This window comes from Prenolepis imparis, unplaced genomic scaffold (assembly GCF_030444845.1).
Source record: "Prenolepis imparis isolate NDT839.2.m4 unplaced genomic scaffold, iyPreImpa1.0 SCAF_6, whole genome shotgun sequence".
NCBI classification, from domain to species: Eukaryota; Metazoa; Arthropoda; class Insecta; order Hymenoptera; family Formicidae; genus Prenolepis; species Prenolepis imparis.
Genome location: NW_028141164.1, coordinates 2,659,341 through 2,676,882, shown reverse-complemented (window position 1 = coordinate 2,676,882; position 17,542 = coordinate 2,659,341). Strand labels below are relative to the sequence as shown.

The window sequence follows — 17,542 nt, the reverse complement described above, 5'->3', positions numbered from 1 at the left end:
TATAATTATTATATATATTATTTAATAGTAATTCTTATTGTATATTATTTAATATATATTAATATAATAATATATATTATATATAATTATGAATTTTATATATTATATATAATTTTTAGAATAATAATATAGTGAAATATTATATTTGATAGAGGTAAAATATATATTATATATATTTACATATATTAATGTACATACATACATAATGATATATCTTCTTTTATGCGTCTAAGACATTTGTAACTTCAGAAATAACACTTTCAAGTATCGTGCCTCATAAACGACTGTCCTTTTACCTTGAGGTGAAACATTGAGCATATCTTGTATGTCAAACGGTTGATCTATCACAGTCATTATGTCTTTACCATAAACTGAAATTTTTCGAGAAAAATTAATATATAAATTATGTGAATATATATATGAATATATTATTATGTGAATATATATAACAAACATATTGAATGCAGAATATATATACCTTCGCAATGTTCCAAGAATTGGATGCATTCTTGCAACGTAGAATCTTTCAGGACCACCAGCTGTTTTGCCAGTTGCTCCAGAAGCGATAAGAAGCATCTCTTAGCGTAGAACCAGGTATCGGTGCCTAATTTTTTATTATAAGGCTCCAGACTCTTCATGACTCGAGAAATGCCGAATTCATAATTACCCTTGGAACAATACAGCGTTCCGATTACCAGGTTTACGATGCACAAGTGAAAGAGTTTCTTATCCTGATCCTCAAACGACACCGCTTCTTCCTCCTTCTCAATCTTCTTCATCAGCTCTTCGGCCTCCGCGTTTTGCGAAGTCATGATGTAGCTGACGCATAAATTTGCGAGAACTATAGCGCTTACGTCTAAAATCTGCAATAAAACGTATACAAATAACAAATTTAAATCGAGAAAAATTAATGGAATTGCATCTTCATTTATATATATCTCATACTAACATTGTCGAATCTCTTTTTGACGATCGGTTCGTAGAACCTGGTCGCGTCCTTGAACTTATTCTCCTGCATGAAAAGTGTGTGAGCCACATTTAATTTCCAGACATCGTTCTCGTTACAAAACTCGACGCTCTTTTTAAAGATCTTTTCCACCTGGGTATAATTTTCTAGATCCCAGTAAATTTTCGCTTGCGCCATAAGAACAGGAACATATCTGTCCAAAGCCTCCTCGTAGTCGTTTACGGCCTTCCTCACGGCATTATCATCGTGATTCAATCTCGCCTCTTGAACCTGCTTGGTCGCTTTGCGCAATGTTTCCGTATGTTTATTAGCCAGGTCGTCGAATTTGCGATACGCCTCCTCCGGCGAAGTTTGTTGCGTTATTAATGCATCCAGGAAGTCGTACAAGTACTGAAAAAAAAAAAATAATAATTTGAAAAAATATCTCAAATATTTTTAACAAAAATATTGATTAAATAAAATTTTATTTATATTATATTTTTATTATTATTAAATATTTCACAATAAGTAATATATTAAATTATCTCGTCAATATAAATAATAGATAATGTTTAGAGAGAACATCCTTGATAAGTAATACAGTGGATACATCGATGTTATTATACGGCCCTGGGTTTGTTGTTAGAAACTTAACCTGTATTTTTTCTCACATTTGCCAAAAGGCGTATCGTCGATTGCGACGTAGTGTGATAATATTGCTTCAGTGAAAAACGATATGACGAAGTGCGAATTGAATAAGATATTCCTGGGCGAAGTTGCGTCCGTTCAAAATTATGGAGCTTTTATCAGAATACCGGGTACCTCGCAACAAGGTTTAATACACCGATCACAGGTATTGTTAGATTCAAGTATATGACGTCAAATATCAATATTTCCACAGTAACATAACGCAATTGACATCTATGCAATTTTGCTATTCTGTCAGGTAAGCTCGGTTCATGTCGACAATGTTGCAGACGTTTTGCAAAAAGGCGAACGAATCTGGTGTAAAGTGATCTCTGTGGCGGAGGATGGCAAGATAGGACTGTCCATGAAATATGTAAATCAAGGAAATGGTCTGGATTTAGATCCTAATGGGATAGAGTTACAACAGGATATACAGCGACGAAAGACTCCAGGAACGACTCAGCGTAAAGCCATACAGCTGGAGGCAGTACTCAACACCACATGCTCAAAGTGTGGGACTAGAGGACATTTGTCCAAAGATTGTTTCATGTCTCCCGATGGGAAAAAATACGAATTGATTCCGGAAATTGAGGAGGAGAGTATTCCAGAAGACCCAGTCAAGGAGAAGGTGGAAAAAAAAGGAGAAAAGAAGCACAAATTAAAAAAGAAGAAGAAAAAATCGAAGAAGAGCAAACAATCTACCAACGACAGTGATATGGAAGATAAAGAGAGAAGTAAGAAGAAAATTAAAAAGTCTTCCAAAGAACACAAGAAGAAAGATAGCAGCAGCTCAAGTTCCTCCGATAGTTTGTCATCCAGCCATGATGTGAAAGCCCATAAACGAAAACACTCGGAGGATTATGAAACTCGTACAAGAAAATGCAAACATTCTAAAACCAAGCATCCAAATTAGTTGACGTCAACTAAATATTTTTTCATAGATACAGCTTGATCTTAATATGTGTTTTACATATATGCAACTTCCGACTTACAAAACATGTGAAATAAATCTACAAACATTTTAAATATTGTTGGTATTCAACGAATAAATGGTCAATTGTAAAATTAAACTTACCGGTGTCAAATATTTGTAAGTTAGATGTACATTTTCAGCTAAAACGTCGGCAGCCAGATCGTAGTACTGATATTTACAGTACAAAAGTAACAAATTGGCAAAAGTCTCGGGGGGAAATGGATTCTGCTGCAGCAGAAATTGTAGCTTCTCGAATCCCTCACTCGGTTTTGTATCCATATTTATTAATGCTTGATTATGTAAGGTAACAGCATCCAATTCCTCTTCGGAACGCGGTGGCATATCCGTTAACGCCTCTTTCGCTGCATCATCTGTAATATTAACGAAAAAAACAGTATGTAAAAGGAGTATTCACTTTTCAAATCGAATTCTGCAGTAATGGAAAATTACAATTTTGCAATTGGTATTCTATAGCGGCTTTCAAATTGAACGCCTCTGTCAGAGCTGTGTCGTGCAGAGTTAAAGTATTTCCGACGCTTCGAACTTCAATGCCCTCAGTAGTCATTCCCACACTTAACTCCGGATGTTCTCTTATACCATGCTCAATAATACTAGCTATATGTTTTAATGATGCTGCGTACTCTTTCAGCTTGAAATAGCAAAGGGCAACGTTGTACGATAGATGAGGTTTGAAACCGGCGATTTGTAACGCATTTGCAAATTTCTTGAGAGCCTGCTCGTATTGCTCCTCCTAAAAGACACATTTCTTATACATCTATCAATTGAACAATATTAGCTATCTATCTACCTTGTATAAAAGACATCCCAGATTGATTTCCGTATCGACGTCATCGATGGGACATTGATCAACCAGATTCTTTGCAGCAACCATATCTTCTTGTCCATATTTTATAGCTGCCTGTAGTTTCTTTATCTTAAATTCTAAGTTACTTTGATTGATAATGCTTGAACAGACTGTCCACGCCTCTTGATACATGCAAGCTTGATGTAACGATTGGGCATAGTAAAGCTTGTATAGATTTTCTTCTGGACATGACTGGACCAGTCTTTCATAACATTGAGCCGCAGCTATGAAATCTTGCGTGTAAAAGTAACAATGAGCCAGAAGAGATAAACAAGGTCTAGACTAAAAGAACATTTTTTTCGTTACTGACAATGCTTGCACAAATTGGAGAATACATAATCTTGATACATAATAATAATACATACATCAGGATGTGATTCTAAGAGATTTAGCAAAACTTTAATAGTTTTGGTATATCGCTGTTCTTTTATCTGGAACAAAAAATCGCATTCAACTATATATTTATTTAAATTAAAAATTACAATGTTTATTTTATATAAGATGTCTCGGAGTCGCTTTGGTTTAGCGAATTTTCAATTAATTTAAAGTTACATGTTTGCTTGACATGTGTTTTGATGAAGTAAATATATATATATATATATATATAAATTTATGCATATAATACAACACATAGCTAATATACCATGGAATAAATTGTTTTTGTATATTCTCCATCCTTTATATGCACATTTTCTATGAATGTAGACATAATGCAAATTAAAAAAAAAAACGAACTTTTAACAGGTATTTAGTATTATTTCTTGTTTGGATATGTAAAACATGACTGTGCATAAAGCATCCATTCGCGCGCATTGTTTTGATATTACGAGATCTGTTGTCATGGAAACGACGCGAGGAAATATTTCAATGTGTTTTAAATTGCTTATTATTTATATCTCTATTACTATTAGAAATTAATATTTTATGTTTTCTGAAAAGTCTTAATAAAACACTTAGAGATAGAATTGTACAAATTTGCATAATTTGAAAAATTATTTCTTTATTCATATTTACATAATATAATTGTAAAAAATGTGCGACAAACGTTTATGTAAACTGGACTATGGAATTTTTTTATGGTGTGTGTACATATCAGAATTGTGAGAATTTAAATAATAATATTATAATTGAAAAACATCACTTACTCCCACAATAATTTATTTACATTGCTTAATTTGTCCTTTTTAATTTGCTCTAAAACAACTGTCAAATTATCAATTTTATTTATCATTACTTGCAATTTATGTTCTTGTATCTTTAACAGTTCAGTCGCTTCAGAAAGATTTTTTTCAAACACTGTGGGGTGTTTGTTTGTAAAAGATGGCAAATTTGGAATTATTGGCTTTACAAGAACCTTGGCCATCTGTAACAAAATACATTAATAATATCAAGATAAAGAATATATGCTGACAATAACAATAATAATAATAATAGTTCTACAAACAATACTTACACATATCTCATTAGTGAGTTTGATGCACTTCTCAAGTTCTTTTGCACATTGTAGTGGATATCTTTCCCGAGCATCACAGACTTCAAACACAGCATCTTCGCATTGTTGCTCAAGGTCATCTGAATTGAAAATTAATATTAACATTGTAAATAACTAAATAAGGTCATTTTCAATTTCAATATAATGAAACACACAAAACACTTACCCATTTTTAAATATATATGTAGTTGTGTCTTCACATCTGATATTATTTTATATTTGTGAAATAATAAGAATCGCTATAGTCTGAAAAAGAAACAAACAAAATTTATAAGCGTGACAAATGGCCTTGCATAATGAAAAACACTAAGTCACAGACATGTCAAAGACGTGATAAATCGGAGTTTTTTTCACGCGATGTGCTATAAACATTTAATTTCAAGCAGCGATACTTTGACATTTGTCAATTCAAACCAAAACTGCCAAAAGTCATCGTAGAATTCGTTATAACAGGTTAGGTTAGGTTATTGACTGACGCGCGTGATTCGATTTCTTTTGTTATCACATGCATAAAGGCTGGATTATAGAGGCTGTAAATTTTTTCCGTAACCGTAAATTTAAGGATTCAACCAATCACGTTGCCGAATCAAGCAACGCGATTGGTTGAATCCTTAAATTTACGGTTACGGAAAAAGTTTACGGCCTCTATAATCCAGCCTAAGGGCTAGTCTACAATAGAGTCGTAAGGTCGTAAACGTAAGAAATTGACCAATCACAGTCGATTATTCTCCTCGAATTCAACTGTGATTGGTCAATTTCTTACGTTTACGACCTTATGACTCTATTGTAGACTAGGCTTACGCTGGGTCCACAATAGCTGATTTAAGCCCTAAGCCTTAAGAAATTGATCAATCGCAGTCAAGTATGAGGAGAAAACTCTTGGTCAATTTCTTAAGGCTTAGGGCTTAAATCACCTATTGTGGACCCATTCTAACGCTGGGTCCACAATAGGTGATTTAAGTCCTAAGCCTTAAGAAATTGACCAATCACAGTCGAGTTTTCTCCTCATACTTGACTGCGATTGATCAATTTCTTAAGGCTTAGGGCTTAAATCATCTATTGTGGACCCAGCGTTAAAGAGAAGAAACATCATCGTGAGAGGGCAAAGAACACGAAACAAAACGCAAAGAGCACATTATAGATTGGGCTTAAAGCCCCTTGCACAATGCTAGGCGCATTTTACTGTCGCGCGTTTAAGGAATAAATATTTAAGTTTAATTTTTAGGTTAATCGCGAGACCGAAAGGCGTATTGACGTACGTGTCCTATATATGCGAGAACCTAACTTTTACATACGGTTGGAAGAAAAATGGCGGACGATTATACCTGCTCTTACAGAGCCTTAATGATAAGGCAGCGGATATGAGAAAGAAGTTCGGCAAATAAGGGCCAGAGGCGCAAATATTGAAACCGCGACTGTAGTGACTGTAGTTTGTAGTTGCATTTATTCAGTATGTAAAATTATATTCAGACGAATTTGCATAATTGGAAAATACCGCAAATACGTACACATATACATTGATCAATTAAAAGTAATTATACGATATAAAATACTATATAAAATATATTACTATTTTATTTACACTATATATATATATGATTGATTTTACTTAATATTTTCCTTTACAAAGGTTATTCGAGTCTGAAGAAACCTTATATTGCATGATGGATGCGCGTTCCAGCTGACTCTAAACCTAAACAGAATGCAGTGACTTGTGCATTTCGGCCGAAGATGAGATCACGAAATAGATAAATTTGCATCTTGAGATCAAGGTTTTCGCGTCATGAAATTTTTTTACGGCAGTTCTTCGTGCTACAACCCACACGTAAAAAATCTGACATTCCCTATCGCCATTAGATACCCAAATGCCGTTATTCGCGCACCACGCGAAAACTGTCGGATCATCGTCCATCGTTTAATTCAGTCAGTTTATTAATTCTCGCGGAGATAGACGCAGCGAGCTGCCCTACGTTGATGCTCTTTCCACGATTACGGAGAACAACTCCTCGAGACGCAGCTGTTATTTCAGTGTCACGCGAGGAATAAAGATCGAACTCGGAGGAGGGGAAAAAGAAACGAGATAGTGGTATCTTGCGCCCTTGGAAGAGCCGAATAACACTTGAGAAAGAAGAAACGAGGTCGCAGGATTACAGTCGAAGTAAGAGCTCCCCAGCGAGATGGGCTACCTCAAGTCGATCGGCACCGCCGTCATCTACATCGGCCTCTTTCTGGCCGTCATCACGTTCGTTCCCGGTTTCCCACCTGACACCGAATTCCGAGAGTACAGGTATATACATATATATATATATATATATATATATATATATATATATATATACAGGGTATCCCAGAATAAGGGGTACACCTGTTAATGGCAGATTCCTGGAATCATTTTGAGACGATTTTTCCTCAACAAAAATGTTGAGATACTAATAATTTTCGAGTTATAAGCGATTAAAACTAAAGGTTTTTTCGCAAACTAAGCCTTGTGGAAATAAAATAATAATAAATTCACATTCTTCAGTTAATTTCAGGTAGAGTTTACTTTAATAGAATTTTAATTTAAGGCTTAGTTACAAAGATACATGATGGCAAAAATTGGGAACAGGCAAAAAATGATGACCTCTCTCAACATTTTCGCTGAGGAAAAATAATCGTCTCCAAATGATTCCAGGAATCTGCCATTAACAGGTGTACCCCTTATTCATTCTGGGACACCCTGCATATACTATATTTTATATATATTACATATTATATAATATATGTGTATCACGCAATTTCGATAACGTGTTATTGTTTTTCGGATCGGATCGAGACTGTCTCATCAGCTGTTTATTTTGTTTTTTCACCATCCTTGACCCTCGGCCTTTTACAGTATAGTACAACCGCGCGATATCGACCCTAAACTAGGCCCGAAGAATCGACTGATCAATGTCGAAAGGCTGTTCGAAGGCAAATTCGTTGGTCCGGAAGCATATGCTGCCTACGACGGTAAGATCTACACCAGTATTCACGACGGTTACGTCCTCAGGATCGAGGAAGACAAATTGATGCCGATTGCCAAATTTGGCAAAAAGTGCGGTGAGTTGTATATTGTATATAAAAAGAGATATATATGCAGGTGCGATTTACAGTTCGATATTATCGATAAATCGGACAGATTTCTTGATTAAAAAATTACGCAATTTATTATATATATATATCTTATCATCATAGAAAATATTCTATAACTTCTAATCTATATACATATATTTTACATTGAATAAAATTTAAATTTATTATATATAAATTGAATTGAAGATATATTTTAAATTGAATGAAATATTATTTAGTATAAATTTGAAAGGATGGAATAAACACGAACAAGATCTTGCTGATTCATTATCAGTTAAATTAATCGCAGTAATTTGTTGGTAAATTATCAAACATATCGACAAACAAATATCGACTGATGTATAATTTTCGAATTTTGTAAGCATTATCAAATTTTTCTATCAAACTTTTTCAAAAGGCGATATATTCACGATAAATATTCAAATTAATAAATCACGATAAATATTCAAATAAATAAAGATAAATTGCACTCATTACATACATTTACATAACAAAAATCATTTTTATAATGAATTAATATTAATAACTTTGTTAGTATATTCAATTTGTCATGTTATCTTGAATTCCACTGTGTAGAATGTGGCACTTTCAAAATGGGTAAACAGATATCAAAGATCAAATCGATGCATATATGCTAAAAATACATGTTTAATCAATTCAATAATGTTCATCAATCAACTGCGTGAAAGATTCCGTGCGACTCTTCTGAAAAAATTCGACAAATGTATACAATATTTATAGAAATATTATTATATAGAAAATATTTATTATATTATTACATAAAAATATTTATTTATTATTACAAAATTATATTTATTGTTAAAAAGATAAACATAAAAATCTATAAAAATCATGTTTCAAGCATAAGATAACATTAAATAAAAATATGATCAATATAAATGTTATTTCAATTAATATGATTATTATTTAACAAAAGATTTAACATAAATCTTACATAGAACAATATGATCAACATAAATCTTATTTCAATTTTAACACAATTATTATTTAATTTAATAATGTAAATACTTTAACCCGGTAAAAAAATTTTTATGTATATAATTATTATATATAACAATATAAAATTATTTAGAAATATATAAAATTCTGAAATATATAAGTTATGTATAATTATATATAATTTTATATGACTTATATAATTAGCTTCACAGCTTTATATAAATAGCTTTCACAGCTTTTTTATTCTTTAGTTATTCCTTACAATTGTACACGTGAAAAGATTGATGAAACATTTTAATACTGTAATTTTAATACTGTTGTAAATAAAAATTACTTGTTATAGATTAAAATCACTTCTAAAATATTTTATTTTATATATCTAATCTTGATTTTTAATCTTATACTTATTTCATGATGTATCATAAAGATAGAATTTGTATCTATTTAAGAATTTAATTGAACATTATAATATATGTTGATAACAATTTCTGTTATATAATAATAATTACACTGTTAGGATTATTAATAAACTAACATTTGAGATGTCAGTATTAATTGATATAACATAATTTTTAAGTAACACATATACACACGCACGCATGTATGTGTGTGTGTGTGCAATACAAAATTGTGCAATGGTGTGTATATACAAAATTTGGATATAATTAATATAATTTATATTAAAATAATGGTTAATAACATTTTTGCATGAACCTTACAGATGGCATATGGCAAGAGCACAAATGTGGCCGACCATTAGGACTGAGATTTGATAAGAAGGGCAACTTGTACGCAGTGGATGCTTATTATGGAATTTTCAAAGTAAATGTTGAAACTGGAGATTACAAAAACATAGTGAACACTTCTAAACCGATTGACGGGAAAATTCCACTAATAGCTAATAGTGTAGATATCACGGAAAATGGAGATCTTTATTGGACCACTAGCAGTTCAGACTTCCCTCTTTATGACGGATTGTTAACGTTTTTAACAAATCCATCGGGAAGGTAACAAAAATATACATATAAAGATATAAATATAATGTAATATAATAATTATTTTATATTATACATCGTATAATATATTATACATATGTAATATAAAATAATTATATATATAGGTATATAGTGTATATTTTTTTAACACATATATACATATATATATATATTTATTTATTTATTACAGGCTTATACGTTATAATGCAGCTAAAAAGAAGAACGAAGTATTATTACAAAATCTTGCCTTTGCAAACGGACTTATATTAAGCAACGACGAAAGTTTCGTACTTGTGGTAGAAGCGTTAGCATGTCGTATCACAAAGTATCACTTGAAAGGATCAAAAGCAGGTCAGAAAGAGATCTTCGTCGATGGCTTGCCAGGTATATCAGACAATATTCAAAGCGATGGTCAAGGTGGTTTCCTCGTCACTACAGTGATTACTATCGACTCTGAACATCCTCACCTTACTCTCAGTCTTATACCACATCCGTACTTAAGAAAGATGTTTGTACGATTGGCACTGTTAATGGAATTACCTTTTAAATTGTTGAATGACATTTATCCCAATACCTTTGCGGAGAAAGTTATGTATGCAATTGGATCATTTCCATTAGGCGAAATGTTTAGTTCTCTCAAGAAAAGTTTAGTATTGAGAATAGATGCATCGGGTAATATTATAGAAATTCTTTCTTCGGACGATAATTCAATCTGTGGTATGTCCGAAGCTTTTATACATAATGGCTTTATATGGTTTGGTAGTCCATGGCGAAATTATATTGCGAGAGTTCCGTTAAAACACGCATTTCCTGATCTAGCTAATAATGAAAAGCAATCTTCTTCTACAAAAGAGAATGCTGCCGCTTCAAATGTAAAGTCAGAAAAAGCGAAGCGAGAAACGATATCAGCACCTACATCAACCACATCTAAACCAGCTCCTACTCCTACAACAACGCCTAAGCCTACTTCCACAACTTCTAAGCCAACCACCGCGCCAAAACCGTCCCCAACTCCTAAAGTTGATAAACCTACTACTACAGACAGCAGCAATGCAAAACCGTCGAAAATTAAATCAACTTCACAATCTACGAGTGATGCCAAGGTCAAGAAGGACAGTGCAGAAATAATTAGCGACGCGAAACCTAATACGAAATCAAATTCGCCAAATGCGAAATCCGAAACAGATAATAAAAAAGAAGATGCTGCAAAGATAAATGATAAATCTGAAAAGAGCGTAAAAGTGGAACAAGATGCTTCTGTTAAAGAGAAAGTACAGAAATCACCTCCTAAGAAAGTTGAAACGGTAGAAGCAAGAGACGATCTCTAATAAAAAAAAAATTAATTAACGATAACAAATTAATATTTGTGATACCATCAACACTTGTTGAAAACGGTACATTCCATTTTTCAGATAATCCAATGCAAAATAAATTGATGATTATAGATTATATCGATTTTCGTACCATTAATTTGTTTCATATACATTTAAATCAAATATGTTGTTATATTCAAGTCACGCACAATCAGTTATATCAGTATACAAGATGATAAAGATTGATAATACAACCGGAAAGATAATTATGTTAATAATTCTGTATGAAAAATAAGTTAAAAAATGTAGCAAGTTATTTTACGTGTTTTACGAGATTTTGGTTTTTTTTCAAGAAATCAAAATCAGTATTATCCTTGTCACATCTTTTTCAGCTAACATAACTTTTAATTGCATTGCAACATAAATTGTTCAATTTACATATTACATTATATTTGATATAAATAAAAGTTTTATATATAAATAAAAGTTCAGGTTGAGGTTACAATGTGTTACAAAATATATCAACTGTTCTTATTTTGTCAAATAGAACATTCTATTTTTATTTGTACACATATACATATATTTTATTGATAAAAAGAAAGAAATCAACTATTGAATTGATAATATATCAGTAAAAATCATACAAGTCTACTTTACTATAATTCTCCAATTTTTCAACTCAACTTTTTGAAAATAAATATTTTCGTATAAATAACATTTGTACGTTTTGAATTTACTTCTTTATATGAAATCATTCAATTTTTCCGATTGTATTATCAACAACTATTTATTTTGTGTGCATTCCAGAATAGAACAAGGTAATGCAACAATACATTAGAAGAATTTAACAGCTTTATTATAGTGATTAAATGAGAATAAAAGTTTAAAGAATGTTATACGTTAATGAGTGATATATATATATATATATATATATATATATATATAAAATTGAAAGTATTCTTGCAAATTTTATTATATATTTTTGTGACGACATATACTGATTTCATAGTATATATACTAATTTTTATATTTATATATTTGGATTATGTTTTATAATTCTTATTATATGGTTTTCTTTGTGATGGTAATTGCTTTGGGCATTATTTTATATTGTCTTTCAATTTCAGACTGAATGTGAAAATTATAATAAGAATTTTTAAAATTGTATCAAATTTTAAAATAGCTCATAACATCAATTTATAAGATAATGATATATTAAATATCGTCAAAGTTATTTTGTATTTCTATTCGTGCAATAGACATTTTTATATTAAGTCTATGTTTACTATTCTTATCTTTTTCACAAATATATGGAAAATATTCATAAAAACTGAATACCAGTTATATACACGAGTGAATAAAACTCGAAATGATATAAATTTGTGATAAAGGTCTGATATTGAATATTTTTGTTAAGTTGAATAATAATTATGAATTATAATAATTTTGTTACATGGTGTCAGGTGTGAAATGTAAGATAATTATAGGATTTGTATAGTTTGGCAATATTAAATAAAAACAAGTTTTGAAATAATTATATCATTTCTGCAAATATTTAACACTTTGTAAATAATGCCACTTGCTTATATTAAATTTTTATGAAGCAAATTGAGAGATTAAAAAAAAAAAAACCCGAGGCAAAATTTGAAATTATTTTTGCATTTCTGAAATCTATAAACTTATTTTTTAATTGAACGTTTATTATACGAACATTCTTTTAATGAAACATATAGGAAATTACTAAAATAATAACTTTTATTATAATAAACCTTAAGTACACAATATTATCTCTCGTAGAATTTGAAATGTATACCTATGATAAAAAATATATATGTACATTTATTATCGAAAGCCAACACTTTTAAAGATCGAGTCGTCTTACTATGTACGTGGGTAACAATGTCTTCATTTTATCAATTATAAACATTTGCATTTTCCACAGAAATGTTGGCTGTTTTATAAAGTGCCAATATCCGTTTCTCCTACGTACTGCCCAGTTTTGAGCATTTGTTAAAGATTTTTTATATGCAAGTATAGGTTTATCCTTTAGCTTTATCCAAGGTTCACGTATTGTACCTAGACCTAATTTGATCAGCTCTTCGCCAATCTTTAACGAATCCTGTTTGTAGAAATATAACATAATATAAACATTACATACTCAATATATATATATACGTATTTATGTTATGTTAAAAATAATAATTCTTGATTCTCTCACTTGATCTGTCTGTGACATTGTAACTATACATTCCAGATATTCCTTTTCTTTGACTACAGGTATAAATGTTATATATTTTCCACCGACTACACATTGCAACCAACTTATACCTAGAAGATTGATTTATGTTGCTTCTCGAAAGTAGTTATAGGCTGTAATCAGGTTTGATACGTACCGTTACCTGTAGTGTCAACACCACTGATCTTTACAGGCAAATAACTCTTGTTAAAATGAAGAGAAGGCAGTAAGGGTTGATGATTGACCATTAGTAGAGCACCATGACTCGGTTCCACACGCATTACAGTGCCTTGGAGTGGAACTCGTGATTGCAAGAAATGAGACGGAACGTCGGACGGTTTCTTAAATTTTGCAAACTGAAAGATAACGAAAGGGAGCAAGTGTGAGAGATTTGTTGAACAAAACATTGGTAGCAACAGATGCAGAGGAGAGAGACAATTTATACTTACAGGTCTAATCCTGTACAGAGCAACGAATAAACCGGCGCTAGCGATCCCATAGGTGATGAGCTGAAAAGAGAAAGAGCAAGTGAGAAATTGGCAATGAATTGTACATATGACAACATGAAGGGAGGTTAGAAAAGTGTTATATTACCTTGCCTGGTCCCATTTCGTCATCCATCAAGATTTGGAAACGCTCGAAAATTGTAGGTATTTTTTCGCGCGTCATAATTGACTCGATTTTATTAAGAAATGTCGTTCGTAATGCGCCGTTCTGTGCGGTCGATCGAAAATATATTTGTTACACACCGATCACGTTCGGATCACGTTTACTGACGCATCCTACTGATTATCGCATTATCTTTTGGCGCTTTTTAAAATTAAACATTTTAGTATTATTAAACATCGAAACCGTAAATAATAATAATTATAAAAGGTGTTAGCAATTTTCATAATCGAAATTTCTTTTATAAATGGTTATCAGATATAGACATATTTAATATCTGATTATACGACGAGGTCTATCAACTTTAACGAAATTAAATAATATTTGCATTGAAGCTGTCACAATATCGACTACACTTAAAATAAAAATAATGTATTCAGATATAAAAAGTTAAAAAAAAATTGACTTAAAATCGAATAGCGAATGTAATAATTATATAATCACTTTGCTGAATGCTGAAGTGATGTAAAGTTCCTAAAATAAGCGGAAGACTTATTTTCTTACAGGCCTAAGCGATCCCTCCTTATTCTCTTATTAGGATCATATATTTATATGTCAATGAAAAAATAATAACGCTAAAAAACCTAATTTGACCCGCCGGCGTTGATTTTATCTTTCAAGGCTTTCAAAAAACTTATTACATACTTGTACAAAGACTAATTTAAATAATTTGTTATTATAATTAACACATAACAGCTATATCTCACTTTCGTTTTATAGCAAAAATTAAATACTAAAATATATAAGAACTCACTGAGAAAATAAAATACTTCGGTCGCAGTCGGACGTCTCGATTTATCATTACGTCGTATATTACGTATGTTATTATGTCGAAAACTCGGTCGTAAAAACAGATATATGACTCAACGAGAGATGAGGACTCGCGCTCCAATTCCGCGCCGCCGTCCGGAGCCTGCGCACCGGAGAAGCGTGCGACATCAGCTGATCAGCTTGTGTCGACATCCATTCGGTTCGAAGACATCGCGACGCAGGCAGGCGTTATTTTTTTCAGAACCACGGAGGAGGAGGAGTTCCGCGGATGCTCGACACTCATCGTGTCGCCGAGTCTTTACACCAACTTCGTACCGAGCGCGAATATGTTCCGGGACGGCCAGTATCTGGAAGTGATCAAGGTACCGCGTGCAACAGCTGTCAACAGCTGGCTGTCAGATTCGACGTGCGCGCGCGCACGAAATCGCACGGGAGAGTAACATCTGTGGAGATTGAATGATAAAATAGCAGCGGTATTCTTTGCAACCTACTCTATATTACATATAAAAATAATGAAAAATATCGCCTGCCGAAATAATGAGAGCGAATGTACATATTTCTCGGATAGTCCGCAAACACATAATACGATATCAAAATACTACACTTGTTTGTACTGTATTGTTATAATTATTTTGTGATAATATGAGATATCGCTGATGTAGAATATCTCTCATTAATTTTGCGAAATTAATTACGGCAATTTGTATCGAGTATATATATACTATTTTATAACGATGTATGCTCGCAGACTTCGGACGATTGTCTGGCGACCGTCGTGGTCACCGTGCAAGAAAAAACGGTGGAGATCAAGAAGCGGAAGGTCATCACCAACAAGTGGCTGCAGGTCGAGGACTGGGCAGCTCTCTACAAGATATTGGAGCGAGCGATCCTTCGAAACTGTAGAGATGACGAATTGCATCGCGATAGTCGGGGATGTGAATGGAAAAAGTCCACTCGCCAGTTGGAAGTCACGTAATGCCGATTCGACGACTTCGGATTAATTAGCTATTCTTTAGCTTGTCGATTTCGCTTCTTGTTAATTTTATTAGTCCAAATATTCGACATCTGCGAACAAAGTATTTTAAATTAAATTATTATCCAAAGTAAGAAATTTATTAAAAAGTCAAGAAATACATTTCATAATATAATTGGAAATTTCTATTAAAAACAATAAAAGAAAATAATACATATTTTGTATAACAGATACACTTTCGAACATTCGGAATGCACGAGCGACGTGTCATCTTTACCCACGATCAAAGTACACGTGTCACCAGCTCGAAAGAAATCGGTGAAGCGAGAAACGGACGAGATCACGAAGAGGAACAAAGTAGTAACGCTACAAAGTAACAATGACAACGCGGTGAAACAAACGAAAGAAGAAAAATCACCCGATCGATCGAAGAAAACTCCCGAGAAACCGATGCAAGCTTCCCCGAAGAAGATCGAGTCCCCGCGCGCTATCGTGACGGAACAAGAGGACCCGAAGAGGACCAAGAAGAGCCGGAAATACGTGCTCTCCGACGATCTGGAGAACGCGCTGTTGGAGGAATATATCCCGGACGCACCGAAAGCGAAAAGATCGTGTCCGGATTTCAAGTACGTCCCCAGCCGGAAGAGCGCGTTGGAGAATATGCGTTTGACGTCGTCGAACGAGTACACACCGACCCTCTGCGACAGCAAATGCATGACGGAAAGCGTTAGTTACGTACCGAACTCTATCGAGAAGCTGGAGATGCTTCACGAGACTTACGAACCTTGCGCCACCACGACCATTCCCGAAGGTATTCTCGAGGAATATGTACCCAATTCCAAAGGAGTCAAGCCTTCCATAGAGGAATACGAGCCTGATTTCAAGTCCCCGAGCAAATTGATGAAGTTCGACGATAGTTATGTGCCGTCGAGCGTGCGACAGAGCACGCCGAACTCAAAAAGGACTCTGAGTAAATCGGAGGAATTCAAGGCACATCGAAAGGGAACACTGCTCAAGAGGAAGATGGATTTCTTTTCGTGAGATATACGAATCTTTTTCGTAAAGCTACATGTCGATACGCGAAATTCGGTAATATAAGATAACAAACAAGCAAGATGATCGAAGAAAATTTCGCAGGGTGAGAAAACTGATTTTCGTATATATAAGACTGATGTTTGTAAAAAAAAATTATAGTTTATGATAAATGTTCAGTAAAAGGATTATCTCTGATTTTTTTGAAACTCACCATTTTACTTACTACGAGACAGAAATAAAAAAATTAATATCTTCATCGTCATAGCAATGCGTAAAATTATTGCGCTTTAGATATGATTAAAAAAGGAGATGAAAGCGACAATTTCTTTAAGCAGGTCTAGTTTTTGTGTCTCAAAATATGCGAGCTTCAAAAAAAATTAAGATAATCCATTTTTATCTCGTTATTTTTAATACAAATATGTAAGAATACTTCTATACATTATTTTATAATAATCAATAATAAAATACTTAGTTGATATAAACGTGACTATCAAAAGATCGATCATTAATGAGCGT

At 32.8% G+C, this 17,542-nt stretch overlaps 6 protein-coding genes across 6 annotated transcripts; 3 read left to right on the top strand and 3 right to left on the bottom strand.

Annotated features, from left to right (window-relative positions):
- Nucleotides 1-155: 155 nt before the first annotated feature.
- Ttc30 (tetratricopeptide repeat domain 30) lies at nucleotides 156-4,262 on the bottom strand. Its single transcript, XM_083040485.1, has 8 exons — nucleotides 4,115-4,262; nucleotides 3,837-3,902; nucleotides 3,415-3,753; nucleotides 3,057-3,357; nucleotides 2,709-2,977; nucleotides 950-1,357; nucleotides 479-863; nucleotides 156-371 (listed from the first exon to the last, which is right to left on the bottom strand). The coding sequence occupies exons 1-8, from the start codon at nucleotides 4,178-4,180 to the stop codon at nucleotides 229-231; spliced, it is 1,977 nt and encodes a 658-aa protein (XP_082896611.1). The 5' UTR covers nucleotides 4,181-4,262; the 3' UTR covers nucleotides 156-228.
- Nucleotides 1,620-2,656, top strand: LOC145937472 (zinc finger CCHC domain-containing protein 17). The gene is made up of 2 exons (XM_083040492.1): nucleotides 1,620-1,799; nucleotides 1,893-2,656. Exons 1-2 carry the CDS (start codon nucleotides 1,683-1,685, stop codon nucleotides 2,544-2,546), a joined length of 771 nt encoding a protein of 256 aa, XP_082896618.1. The 5' UTR covers nucleotides 1,620-1,682; the 3' UTR covers nucleotides 2,547-2,656.
- A 228-nt stretch (nucleotides 4,263-4,490) lies between the features above and the next one.
- On the bottom strand, nucleotides 4,491-5,433 carry LOC145937474 (uncharacterized). The gene is made up of 4 exons (XM_083040495.1): nucleotides 5,283-5,433; nucleotides 5,130-5,209; nucleotides 4,925-5,043; nucleotides 4,491-4,834 (listed from the first exon to the last, which is right to left on the bottom strand). The coding sequence occupies exons 2-4, from the start codon at nucleotides 5,131-5,133 to the stop codon at nucleotides 4,613-4,615; spliced, it is 345 nt and encodes a 114-aa protein (XP_082896621.1). The 5' UTR covers nucleotides 5,134-5,209; nucleotides 5,283-5,433; the 3' UTR covers nucleotides 4,491-4,612.
- Nucleotides 5,434-6,276: 843 nt separating this feature from the next.
- LOC145937471 (adipocyte plasma membrane-associated protein Hemomucin) lies at nucleotides 6,277-11,481 on the top strand. The gene is made up of 5 exons (XM_083040491.1): nucleotides 6,277-6,494; nucleotides 6,594-7,250; nucleotides 7,839-8,044; nucleotides 9,759-10,044; nucleotides 10,223-11,481. The coding sequence occupies exons 2-5, from the start codon at nucleotides 7,141-7,143 to the stop codon at nucleotides 11,358-11,360; spliced, it is 1,740 nt and encodes a 579-aa protein (XP_082896617.1). The 5' UTR covers nucleotides 6,277-6,494; nucleotides 6,594-7,140; the 3' UTR covers nucleotides 11,361-11,481.
- A 1,601-nt stretch (nucleotides 11,482-13,082) lies between these two features.
- On the bottom strand, nucleotides 13,083-15,147 carry LOC145937643 (protein C3orf33). The gene is made up of 6 exons (XM_083040824.1): nucleotides 15,002-15,147; nucleotides 14,176-14,391; nucleotides 14,031-14,090; nucleotides 13,739-13,937; nucleotides 13,564-13,673; nucleotides 13,083-13,464 (listed from the first exon to the last, which is right to left on the bottom strand). The coding sequence occupies exons 2-6, from the start codon at nucleotides 14,248-14,250 to the stop codon at nucleotides 13,207-13,209; spliced, it is 702 nt and encodes a 233-aa protein (XP_082896950.1). The 5' UTR covers nucleotides 14,251-14,391; nucleotides 15,002-15,147; the 3' UTR covers nucleotides 13,083-13,206.
- Nucleotides 15,148-15,191: 44 nt separating this feature from the next.
- LOC145937642 (uncharacterized) lies at nucleotides 15,192-17,211 on the top strand. The gene is made up of 3 exons (XM_083040823.1): nucleotides 15,192-15,380; nucleotides 15,767-15,990; nucleotides 16,222-17,211. The coding sequence occupies exons 1-3, from the start codon at nucleotides 15,345-15,347 to the stop codon at nucleotides 17,030-17,032; spliced, it is 1,071 nt and encodes a 356-aa protein (XP_082896949.1). The 5' UTR covers nucleotides 15,192-15,344; the 3' UTR covers nucleotides 17,033-17,211.
- Nucleotides 17,212-17,542: the final 331 nt, after the last annotated feature.

Coding starts and splice junctions, on each gene's coding strand:
- LOC145937474 (XM_083040495.1), bottom strand. Junction 4,835..4,924: donor AACTCACTAATGAGATATGT/GTAAGTATTGTT, acceptor ATTTTGTTACAG/ATGGCCAAGGTTCTTGTAAA.
- LOC145937643 (XM_083040824.1), bottom strand. CDS start 14,250: ATGACGCGCGAAAAAATACCTACAATTTTCGAGCGTTTCCAAATCTTG. Junction 13,938..14,030: donor CTCTGTACAGGATTAGACCT/GTAAGTATAAAT, acceptor GTTATCTTTCAG/TTTGCAAAATTTAAGAAACC. Junction 13,465..13,563: donor CAATGTCACAGACAGATCAA/GTGAGAGAATCA, acceptor TTCTACAAACAG/GATTCGTTAAAGATTGGCGA.
- Ttc30 (XM_083040485.1), bottom strand. CDS start 4,180: ATGTCTACATTCATAGAAAATGTGCATATAAAGGATGGAGAATATACA. Junction 3,903..4,114: donor CAAAAACAATTTATTCCATG/GTATATTAGCTA, acceptor TTTTTGTTCCAG/ATAAAAGAACAGCGATATAC. Junction 864..949: donor TCAAAAAGAGATTCGACAAT/GTTAGTATGAGA, acceptor GTTTTATTGCAG/ATTTTAGACGTAAGCGCTAT.
- LOC145937471 (XM_083040491.1), top strand. CDS start 7,141: ATGGGCTACCTCAAGTCGATCGGCACCGCCGTCATCTACATCGGCCTC. Junction 7,251..7,838: donor ACCGAATTCCGAGAGTACAG/GTATATACATAT, acceptor GGCCTTTTACAG/TATAGTACAACCGCGCGATA. Junction 10,045..10,222: donor TTAACAAATCCATCGGGAAG/GTAACAAAAATA, acceptor TATTTATTACAG/GCTTATACGTTATAATGCAG.
- LOC145937642 (XM_083040823.1), top strand. CDS start 15,345: ATGTTCCGGGACGGCCAGTATCTGGAAGTGATCAAG. Junction 15,381..15,766: donor AGTATCTGGAAGTGATCAAG/GTACCGCGTGCA, acceptor GTATGCTCGCAG/ACTTCGGACGATTGTCTGGC. Junction 15,991..16,221: donor ACTCGCCAGTTGGAAGTCAC/GTAATGCCGATT, acceptor TTTGTATAACAG/ATACACTTTCGAACATTCGG.
- LOC145937472 (XM_083040492.1), top strand. CDS start 1,683: ATGACGAAGTGCGAATTGAATAAGATATTCCTGGGCGAAGTTGCGTCC. Junction 1,800..1,892: donor GTTTAATACACCGATCACAG/GTATTGTTAGAT, acceptor CTATTCTGTCAG/GTAAGCTCGGTTCATGTCGA.